Raw genomic sequence first — 12,165 nt, 5'->3', positions numbered from 1 at the left:
ATTTCGGGTCACTTATGGTACTTAGTATCCGAATCGGCAGCATTAGCATTTTTTGATGATGATTTATGTGAAGATACTAAATTAAAATGGTAAACTTATTAAATAATCGGGAAGAAGATCCCATGTACAAACAAACGTATAGTAGTTGGAGTAAATGAAATTTATGATTTAAAAAATAAAAGTATAGATGATTTTATTTCAACTGAGTTAAAAAAAATGTTTGAAAGATATGACATTGAAACAGATTTTTTAAATATCAATCCTTTGTTATGGAAACATAACAGTCAATATATCAGAGGAAAAATAATAGTAAATATTTTAAAAGTTATAAATGATTTGGCATTTATAACTTATAGAAGAGTATAATAATATTTTAACAAAAGACGAAGCACAAAAACAATACCTATTACAGATTGTTACAGAATACCGGCGTTGTTTTCCTAATTGCAATAAAAGCACATTATGACAAGAATTTAAAAAAATATTATTTAAAATATGTAGTACATTTTTTTAGTACGTTTTTTTTTTTGTAAACAGTTTCTGGTTGTATATAAATTTTTAAAAAAAATTGTAGGTTTTGAATAGTTAATAATAGAAAAAATATCGAATTAAAAATGTATAGAAAATTAAATTTAAAACAACGGTTAAATTAATTTTTTTTATGTTTTTACAGTGAACGTTTTATAAATTAACAATTTTAATGGTAAAAATAGAACATATACGTTTTTATTTTTTCAGGGTTAAATAAGAACTTTTCGAAAATTTTTGTAAATATACTTTTTATAGAAAAATTGTATACCTACAAAATAGTCCAAATAAACATTTTCGAAAAAGCTAAAGTTTTTGAGATAGACATAAAAAACTAAAAAATCACCCTTATGGGTTATTTTTAACCCCCTTGGGGCACGTCTTAGAGTTGACCAATCGTCACCAAATTTTGTACAATTTATTTTTTCATGTATTTGAATAATTCTAGAGGGTGGCACTTTGTAATTTTTAAATTTTATAAATAAGTGACACCCTAATGTACATTGTACATAATGTCATTATCTTTGGTCTCGAAAAATACAAAGTAAAAATTTTTTAAATTTTACTGTTGACATCCAAAAACATAAAGGCAAATAAAATTTATTCACATTATTTTTCTAACTTTTTTATTGAATTTGATAATTTGTGGTTCCAAAATATGTTATTTAAAGTAAACACAGATTTTATATTTTTCTATAGCTTAAGTGATTATATTTTTATGAAACAAAATTATTATTGATAGTGAAATATTAAGAGATAAGAGTATAAATAAAATATTATAATCCTTGCTGTGCATCATACTGTTATTTTTATGAAGTTAAATTTTTATTTTTTATTGCTTTAACTAAAATTAAGATCATTATTCATAAGAATCGACAATATTAAAATACATTTTTATTAAAAATTAAATTTTACCGAATTCTACAATTTTTGATAAAATATTAATGAAGATATTAGTAACGGATAAGTTTATCATTCTTTAATGATGTAAACAATATTTTATTTTTATTGGTATAGTTTTATATTATAGAATATATTATTTTAATGGAGGTCATTCAACTTTTTTCCCTTACAGCACTCCCGCAACATACCCACTCTATGTATTTAAATCGTATAATTCAATAAGTACATATCCTAAATTTTCTATAGACTTATCAAAGTCATTTATTATATTGGATATTTTAAAATTAAAAAAAAATTATTTTTATTAATAACAAATAAAAAAAACCCAGCACAGGGGGGTTACGGCACAGTGGTGACGTGGCATAGTTGGATCAAGTATAATGATATCTGACAGTGATTAAAATCACTTTAAAAAAAAAACGCTTCGATGCAAATCTTTAGATAGTGTTTAATTTTAAAAAATTGATGTATTATTCCAAAAGCTACATGATCTGCTAGATCCTTATTAATATCTGATTAAGATAAAGTATGTCAAATGAAAAAGGGATTAATAAAAAATATTATTTCTCATAAAAAAATTGTGTTGATTCATATACTTTTCAATAAGTTATAGCATTGTAAAGTTAAAAATGTAAAAAATAAAATCGAGAATTTTCACACAAAAATAGCATTCGATAGCCATTTTCACCACGAAGACAAGTCCAGAGGTCAAATTTTGTTTTTTCATAATAAAGTATATTACATTAGCTTTAATTTAAGATATATATAAAAGTGTCAGACCTTCCGGAACATTTTCAAAAGTTAAGTTGAAAAAGTTAATTTTTTTGAAAAAGTTTATCATTTTAAATCCCCCCCCTATGGTCAGGTAAAGGATCAGATTTATAAAAACAATATACCAAATGAAAGGTAATAACATCAAGCATCTATAAAAAAAAAATTATATTGATATGTTCATTTTTAAAAAAGTTATGGCAATTTTAAGTAAAATAAATTGAAAAAATTTCGAAAATTAGCAATTTTTAAATTTGTAATTTTTTTGGAGGTTTCCCCCAGTTACGAGGAACGAGAGAAATTTTTTCAATTTTTGAGGGTAATGTCTTCGACTAGATACGATTTTGTGATCTTTTGACGTATCCTTGAAAGAAATCCGTTCGGTGAGATCTGAGAAAAAGTGGTAACAGACAAAAAAAAAAAAAAAAAACACATCATAGTAAAACCAATACCTTCTTAGCTTCGCATCGAAACTATAATATGTATTTAACATCGTTAAAACTGTTAAAAAAAAAATAATGAAAAATATTTTCTGCATTATTAATTATTTGATTTATCATAACTATCTGTAAAATTATTTTAATAAAATGATTCTTGCTACTAAATTGTAAATAATATTAAGATATAAAAACTGTACTTATATCAAACTGTATATTTCATATGTGAAAAACTTCTCTATAACTTATACAAATTAAATATTTTGTAGTCTATATCATCTTAGTAATAAAAGTCATATCCGCTAATAAAAAAATAGATCTAATACTTTTTAAAAATAAGTTATACACATTTTACATTTCATTTCATTGAATTATTTTATGGATAGTATTACAAATTTACCCTGATTCTCATCATGTTATAAATCACTTTCTGTATATTTTCAGTCTTCAAGAAAAATCGTTGAAACATAATATAATAATTTGAATAGAAAATTATGTATACAAAAATTATTAAAAGTTTTAAAATTTAACACTGTATATATGATATGTAATGTTATTATTTTTATTGAATAATATTACTTTGTATGATTACTTCATAAAATTATCAAAATTGCAATTAATATAAATTGTATTAATAAAGATATAATTTAATACGTACTGTATTATTGAAGTACGAAAACAGAAACATTGTGGATAAAGTACGCAACAGATATTTTAGTTGTAGCAATTTTCAGTTAAAATTATTAAATTATATTTAATAGTAATGTAATCTATTGATAACATAACTAATCTTTAATTGAGTTATTATAACATAAATCAACAAAAACTAATTTTATCCACATTATTTATTTTATCTTAATGACCTACGCTCAATTTTGTTGTTTTGTACATTTCTATCCAGTAATTTCCCCGATTTAAATTACACAAAGTTGAATATTTATTTTTGTCAAGCGGTTAGTACACTTTATGACTTCCAAGTAAACTAACATGACAATTAGTGAGTATAATATACAACACGAAATTTTTTTTTCTTTTTACAATGAGAAATTGTTATAGTAATAACATTATAATTTAAAAACTTTTTCATCTGTTTTTTATGTCTATTCCTTTTTATTATCATAATTATTATTTATAAATTATTTTCATTGTAAGACGACTACGATAATTTTTGAACAGAAAAATTTATATTAATGATATTTTGTTTAATTAGTAAAATATAAAACTAGGTAAAGGTACTTTTTTATCATGTTTTCCATTGTCCTATTTAATAATAAGTTTATCATACAGCTATTTCATTTGGCAATTATTTTCTTCAAAATAAGTATTAATTACAAAGAATGTATATCTATATAGGCTTTTTTATTTTATTAATATACTTTTAAAATACACACTAAAAAGCATTCAAATAAATCCTGATAATTGTTTAATATTGAGAAATATTCGAATATTATGACTAACTAACCTTATTTGTTGTTAATTTAGGCACGCCGAAGTAATCTTTTAGTATTAAAAAACCATTAATGGTTCACTAAAAAGTGATTTTAACTTTTTGTTAAAACAATTTTATTATATTTAAAAATGTATATCATAAAAAAAAATATATAACTTAAATATAGGTAAAATAATAAATTTCAAATCAAAATATGTTTATTTTATTACTTCAATAGCTGTTTTTAATAGAATAATGCAGGTTTTGTTAGAAAATACTAATTAAAAATAGTTTAAGATTTAATCAGTTTTGTTATTTATATATATATGTAACGCAGCATTACCTTAAATGATAGCTCTAGTATTTTGTATAAAAACAAGTTAATTAACAATATATATTTTTGTGTAGTGTTTGTTCTCGACGATGAACCATTGTTTTTTTTAAATTCTAGGTAAATGTAAAATTACTTGTTAAAACCTATAGTATAGCAATAATTTTACAAAATCAATAAAATATGGCGCTCACAGTAGCTACTTTAAACACATTAAGAGTAGCAAATCATGATTTCTCTATGGCTCTATACTCCGTAAGTAGATGTATTACTTATTAAATTTGAGATAAATTAAACAAATAACTTAACTTTTAAAATGTAATAGGAAGAATCAAAACATTTTTTTAAATTTTCTTCCTATCAAAATTAAACCACCTAAAGTAGTTTGAACTTAATAACCAATATGTACATATGTAAAATTAAAAACAAAAAGTTATCTTGTTATATCAAATCAATATAAAATATAATTTTCGTTTTTCAGAAATTGAACAAAGACAATGAAAATCTATTCTACTCGCCCATAAGCATACACATTGTTTTGTTGATGGCAGGAATAGGAGCTGCTTCTAACACTTATAATGAAATTTTCGATACTATTCGTATGCCAAAGAACGATGACACTTTAGAACCTTATGAAAAGTTGTTAAGCACTCTTAATGTAAGTACATTGTAATATGTAGAATTAACATAGTTTAATTCTCACATTATTGTATTATAATTTAAATGTTTTGATATATATATATATACCTCATTTCTTTTATAATAACACATATCAGCGTTTTTTTTAATGCCGTGTAATAATTTTCTATTATTACTTATTATGCTCAATGACATTCTGGAATTTTGATAGTAAATAGAGTTAATTTTGTACCTTTAGTTATTTTGGAGAGTAATATTTTTGATAAAATACTGTTTTTAGGAAAAAAATGACGCTGTAAAATTAGCAACTGGCATGTTTGTTGAAAAATCATTCAACATAAAGCAAAGTTATGTAGAAAAAGTCTTGAAATATTTAAATTCATCCGTAGATGAGTTAGATTTTAAAAGTCAACCAGAAAACCAACGGAGTTACATTAATCAATGGGTGGAAAATAAAACTAATGGAAAAATAAAAAATCTTTTCCCAAGTGGTAATTGTTAATGTTGTTTATAAAAATTTGTTTCAGGTATTGAATAAATAAATTAAAATATATTTTAGGGTCTATTGATAAAGACACCTCTTTGATATTAGCGAGTGCATTACATTTTAAAAATAACTGGGAAGATGATTTTAATACTGCTGTGGATGAACTATTTTACTTGGCAGCCGGACAATCAGTAACTACAAAAATGATGCACTTGAACGAAAATTTGAAATATTATCATGATAGTGATTTAGAATTGTCTGCAATTGAATTGCCTTATATTGTATTGTTCATCATTCATAAGTAAAAACTTGCAAATGAATCTTGAAAATAAAATTGTTTTTAATTTTAGAATTATGACTACAAAATGATGATTTTGTTACCTGATGCTAAAGATGGATTGTCTAAATTAGAAAATAACTTATCAAAAATAAAATTATTTGAGATTTCCAAAAAGATGTCAACTTATACTGTTGACGTTAAAATGCCAAAGTTTAAAATCGAGCAAGAATATAACCTGGTTGACGTATTGAATAAAGTATGATATTGTATTTAATAAAATATTTAAAATTTTATTTGTGAGACTCAAATTAATAGTTATTATTTTAAAGGTTAAAATGTTTATTTTGGTTACAAAAATTTGTCAGTAATAATTTGTTTTAATTTTAATTTATTAAAGTTAACCAATAGATATTCTTTATTGAAGTGTCTACTGATAATTGTAAAAGTAAATTCTGGATTTCTGCAAATTTAATAAAAAAAGAATATATTTTCAACTATTATATTGTTTGTTGTTTTAAAACTTATATTAGTTATCAAATTGTTTCAGCTCGGTTGTTCATCAATGTTTTCATCAAATGCTAACTTTTCTGAAATATCTGATGGTCCTATTGTTGTAAATGATGTTTTACATAAGGCTTTTATTGACGTTGACGAAAAAGGAACTGAAGCTGCTGCTGCAACGGGTAAGTTCATTAGGTTTTAATTTATGCACCTATTATATGTAAAATTAATTTTTTTTTAAATATATTGCTTTATTATTTATTGAAGGTTTTGCGTTATAATAATAGAAGTTTTTTCACATGCATCGTGTTTTAAGAGATACTATTTTTGTGTTAAGGCATTAATACAAAACTATGATCAGTTTAATTTGCTAATAAATCGATGTTTAATTTTTGCTTAGGAAATTATTGTAATTAATTTTTTTGTCTATTACTGTATAACTTATACTAATATCTATTTAGGCTTGAAAATTGTTCCAATGAGTGCACTCATAGCACCAAATGCCCAATTCTATGCAGATCATCCATTCATATTTGCAATTATGACGCGTAAGAATGATATCCTTTTTATGGGTAACCTCAAAAAACCTTCAAATTAATATTCCTTTTTTAACAAAAGTTTGATTGTGCTATTTTTTTATTGATATTTTTTTTTTTGATAATGATAATGTAATTTAAAATTTTGCAATCGAATTTAATTTATATATAAAAAAACTCATTTTAAACAAAATAACATAACTTATTCGGTTAAATAATAAACGAGTTATTCATATATAAGAAGTTATTTTTTATATATTTAAATAAATCAATAGATTAAAAATTGTTCAAAATTAAAATTATTAAATTAATTTTATATTTTAATTTTTAATAATGTAAATATCTTTTATATAGTAGAATTTAAGCAAAATCAATCACTATCTAATGAATTAAAATAAAATAAAAAATTCATATACAATTGAGTTTAGTATTATCTAGTAACCATGGTACATTTAAATTTAGAAAACTGATGTTAAAGCGAAATAGAACTACAAATCAGCAAGAGAAAAAAAAATTGTAATTAAATGAGCATCTTATTCATATTAGTAAAGAGATTATTATTAACTTTGATAAAAAATAGCAGATAAATATTTTTTATTTAACAATAAAAAATATAGCAACCAATTATAAAAGTTAAAAAATTATTATATTTTATCAGTTTTATTGCAAATAATTCTAACATAATGTTGTTTTAATTAGTAATGAAACAAACATGATAAAGCCAATTAATTTTTACTTTTGAATATTTAGATTAACTATAGTAAAAATGTTTTATCTCAAAGAGAATAGATAGATAATTGCTTAAAAAAAAAAAGTTTAGAAATATATATTTAAATAATTTTACTAAGTCGTTGAATTATGGTTCTTTCATTGACCAATTTAAACGTATTAAGAGTAACTAATCATCAGAAAGATGGAAAAATATCTGCAATTAAATTACATCATGATTTAATAGTCATCATTAGATCCCAGACTTAAATTTCCAGAAAATATTAACATCTTTAGATTTAATATATTCATTTTTAACTGTAACGCTATCTAGCGGATAAATAAATAAAATCTATTACGTAAATACTATTTTGAATGTAGATCGCGATTGGCTAATAAATTAAATATTAAAATTTAGTGTGATTGTCTGCATTTAATTTATAGAAGAATTTATAAGATAATTGTATACTTATATTCAAAGTTTTATTTTTATATAAATTTTAGAAACTCTACAATTAAATTGTTTCAAAAATTTTAATATTATTTTTGATAATCCGAGAATTGGGATAACTAGCAACTCATTTACCCTATACATCCATTTTCGTTGGCTTCATACTCCGTTAGAAAAAATTTGAGTCATGTTATGTTATGAACATTTTATTTTTATTTCAAATATATCATTAATTTTTTTCTGTCATCAATATTTAAGTTATAATTGTAGTATTTGTAAATACTACAATTGTGGATAAAATATTATAAAACATTATCAAAATGTTATAAAAACTTGATTATGTTTATAGAATTTTGATAATGTTTCAAGCTATTATAAAGGTATTCCATCAAGTTTTACAGTAGTTTTAACAAAATTATAGATGCACTTTTTTCTATAACTTTGTTTAGTTGGTTTTTTTTGTTGTTATAAATTATGTGTACAGAAGATATTATGAGCATTCAAAAAAAATTGTGTAAAATTTAATGTTATTAAATTTAATAATAAAAGTAGCTCTCTTAAAATTAAAAAAAGTTATTAATGACGAACATTTTGATGTCTTCTATAAGTCATTAATAAAATGATTTATATCTATCGACATTTTATAAGTAAAAGAACTAAAATCCTTTTTAAAATTTATTTGTAATTTTTTGACACATCAAAGAAAACATCTTTCATTGTTCACATGATTAAAAATCTTGAAAATCCATATGATATATTATTTTTTGGGCAAAAACCACAAAATTTAAAATTATATACATGTTATTCTTATAAGTTTAACATAATTAGAAAACTGTTTATTTTGTTAAATTATTCAATTTATAATTTTTAAGCGCTATTAAATTATTTGACGAATTTAAGAGAAAAAAAATGTTTACATGATTCATATCATACCAAAGTAATCAATTATTCATATACACTGTTAGTGTCACATGGCACCCATACTACTCTGGTTACGTGGATGTTAGACGTATTTACCTACTCGTTGACGGTATTATGTCGGGACAGACAACGCACGTCAAAACACTCTTAGTGTGTTTAGTGGGTAAAACTGGCTAAACAAATGGCTTTGTGAGGATTCGGGGGTATGTTTTTCGTCGATTGCCACTAAAAATCTATGTTCAAACATGCGTATTTGTAAATACGCTTAAGACCACACCTATAGAATGCACGTTTTGTGAATAGTTAATATTTATTACCAGCCATCATGGAGAAGTCTATCCGAAACGTTTTTGTTGATGTTGTTTCAATTCTTTGCAATTCCGTCAAATGCTAATGTTAATGGGCTTACGAAGGCATCAGCTTTAGTTGTGATTATAGTAAATTTGCCCATCCAAACTCATAGCATCAATTTTTACTTCCCAATGGAAATTATTTTATTAACAAACACTAATTTACTTTGATGTCGACGTGAATTTCTCGAATAGAAATTGACATCAATTCATCAACAAAAACGAATTACGATGATTGTCTATTGCTTCCAACATAAATTGTTCATTGTATCCGTTTAAGTTGAAATTTTCATGTGAGGTTATCTATCAAAGTGTAAATGGTCGTAGTGGTGGCTTTATCATTTAGAGAATGTTGTCGACTAAATTTGGCACGTTTAATTTTTAGGAATCCTCATGTATTTCATATTATAGTTATTTTGAAATCTGTGTTTAAATTTGATTCAGATTTAATGTTAAAGTTAATATAAATATAAATAAAAGGATAGACGTTTACCTTTACATTTAAAATTGAATACAGAGCAATACAATTGTGATGCATAATTTAACATTAACTCATTTTGATATGTTAAATAATAAGAGACAGTACCAGATTCATTTCATTTCAAAGCACAAAATTACTAAATAAATATTTTTTGATTTGAAGGTTTATTTTAACTTTATATTATGTTTGTTTGCTTTTTTTTAAATAATGCTAAAAATTTTGAGTTATATAATGAAATAACGATCAAATAAATAATATTATTAATAATTTAAACTTTTTGTTATAAATAATTTTTTTTTTGTAAAATGTAATTAAATTTAATATACAGAGTGATTTATTAAAAATATTACCTAGCCATTTTTTCGTTAAACAGCATTTTTTTAAAATAAAACTTACAGATTAAAATTATGCAATCACAGTGTATATATTTGTTATTATTTAGAATAAGGAAAGCAAGTGAAATAAATTTTCTTAAATTTATATTTCCTAAAAAATGTATATTTTCAATTATTTATTTGCACAAAGAAAAAGACGCTATCGTAATTGATTTTATGTAAAATTCAATAGATATCATTTCAAAAGTCATTAAACGAATGCCTATGAAAAACTTTGATTCACGCACATATTTGTCGAGAGCAAAATATTCGAGATTTTATAGGTCAACACGGTTTTGAAATAATTTGATTTTTTCATATCCGATATTTTATCACGCATTAAACAATATTTATCTTAGACAGGTAAGATTTACAAGAGATTTACTAATCTAGTAATGTCAACTGGTAAATTAGCCACATGGCTAATATCAATCCACTTGTTCCCACGAGCATATACGACCGATACACGCGACACGACCGATGCACTGGCAGTATGTTACACGTTCCCACGGGACGCATATTTTTCTTAAAAGCAACCAGTTACAGGGTATAGTTCAGAATTACATGGATTATGTCTTTAAAACAATTTATATGTACCTCTAAATCATTTGACAATTACATTTTAGAGTAACGTGTTATTTATTTTTTCTAAGCTTTTAACAATTAGCCGCACACATCAGTGGTTAAAAATATTAAAACGTTATAGTCTAAACCTTCAGTAGCACTTTATTAAACACATTTAAAGGAGATATAGAATTCATATATCGTATAGCCGAGTAGGTTTCAGAGGATTTTACAAAAAAATAAAGGAATACAAGCTGTTAATGATTTTTAAAAACAAACTGTACAATTCAATTATTTTTAAATTATGATTCACGTTTTCGACTTACAAACATAACAGTCGAACAACATGTTTAAAAGTGTTTTCGTAACGTTACATCTGAAATACGTGGCTTTGGAATATCAGGTTCAGTAGGCAGTTGCAGAACGTTGTTATATTTGTGTACGCGGATAATTTCCGAAGAACATTTTTTAATGACTGCCGGTTATCGTAGAACATGGCCGTAGTAGGTTTTCTTTTTTGTGCGCCGTCCGTTTTGTAAAGACATGAGATATTATTATTACATAATAATAATAATGGGTAATCGGTCGTTATTCGACTTAATTATGCTTGGGATCCATGTGGCGTGTTTATATTTATAAACTTTGAAATTAATAACGTGTAAGTTCGTTTGGGTCGATGGTCCGTGGCAGATAACCCTGACTCATATGCGCCTATGTTATCATAATATATGATATAGGCGCCACAACATAATTCTATCGTCCGGCCATCTGTTTTGGATATTGTACCGACAGCGGTGGCGTTGACAATCCGTTCGGTCGTGGCAAAGCGGACACCTTCTATTTCTTTAATACGCACAACGAATTCCAGAACCCCAAAACTACAACCGTCCACCGCGACACGCCGCACCATATTATTTTTTTTAAAATAAACAACTAGGTGACCGCTGCAACTGATTTACATTGCATCGGACAACATGAAAATATATACTCAGTACATACACGTATAAATAAACGTATCCGACAAAACTGTCGATACGTTCACTATCTGTTTTATTTAAAACATTCGTGTTCGCGTTATTTTATTCCGGATTGACGTTATACAGGGTGGCCCACCACTCACTGACAACTTGAATAACTTTTGATCCAGTTAATATTTTTAGTTGATTTTTTTTTTTAATAATAGTTATACGTTAGGTCCATAGCTATATCTCAATAATTAATTTTTTTACATTTTATTAAAATTATTAATTATTTTTAAATTTTAAATAAAATGTAAAAAAAAATCTAAGATATCTATTTTGTAGAGTAGAATTTAAGAAAAATGTTAGCATAAAAATATCTTATTAATATTGAGTAGTAAATATTCTGTAGCGTTTTGAAGTTTGTGAAAATTTGAATTTTCATGTATTATTTTACGGTATTAAACATTGAAATACGTATTGAGAAAAGGACAGAAGAAAACGCTATCTTTTCA

General features: G+C 24.4%; 1 protein-coding gene across 2 annotated transcripts; it reads left to right on the top strand.

Moving 5' to 3' along the window:
• Positions 1–3,500: 3,500 nt before the first annotated feature.
• Positions 3,501–7,967, top strand: LOC126901168 (serpin B4-like). 2 transcript variants are annotated; one of them, XM_050677463.1, is made up of 8 exons: positions 3,501–3,636; positions 4,520–4,654; positions 4,881–5,057; positions 5,319–5,529; positions 5,598–5,806; positions 5,876–6,061; positions 6,353–6,488; positions 6,768–7,967. In XM_050677463.1, the coding sequence occupies exons 2-8, from the start codon at positions 4,583–4,585 to the stop codon at positions 6,902–6,904; spliced, it is 1,128 nt and encodes a 375-aa protein (XP_050533420.1). In that variant the 5' UTR covers positions 3,501–3,636; positions 4,520–4,582; the 3' UTR covers positions 6,905–7,967. The 2 variants fall into 2 exon arrangements, with proteins under 2 accessions (XP_050533420.1, XP_050533421.1); XM_050677464.1 differs by lacking the exon at positions 3,501–3,636 and having other exon boundaries at positions 4,461–4,654.
• The last annotated feature ends 4,198 nt before the right edge of the window (positions 7,968–12,165 follow it).

The sequence above is a fragment of the Daktulosphaira vitifoliae genome, unplaced genomic scaffold (assembly GCF_025091365.1).
Source record: "Daktulosphaira vitifoliae isolate Bord-2020 unplaced genomic scaffold, ASM2509136v1 Scaffold_3, whole genome shotgun sequence".
NCBI lineage: Eukaryota > Metazoa > Arthropoda > Insecta > Hemiptera > Phylloxeridae > Daktulosphaira > Daktulosphaira vitifoliae.
This window is presented reverse-complemented; position numbering and strand designations above follow the sequence as displayed.

Bases quoted from the DNA above. Each gene is read 5' to 3' on its own strand.
- LOC126901168 (XM_050677463.1), top strand. From the start codon at position 4,583: ATGGCGCTCACAGTAGCTACTTTAAACACATTAAGAGTAGCAAATCAT. The intron at 6,062-6,352 runs GTATGATATTGT...AAATTGTTTCAG, and splicing joins TGGTTGACGTATTGAATAAA to CTCGGTTGTTCATCAATGTT. The intron at 6,489-6,767 runs GTAAGTTCATTA...ATATCTATTTAG, and splicing joins TGAAGCTGCTGCTGCAACGG to GCTTGAAAATTGTTCCAATG.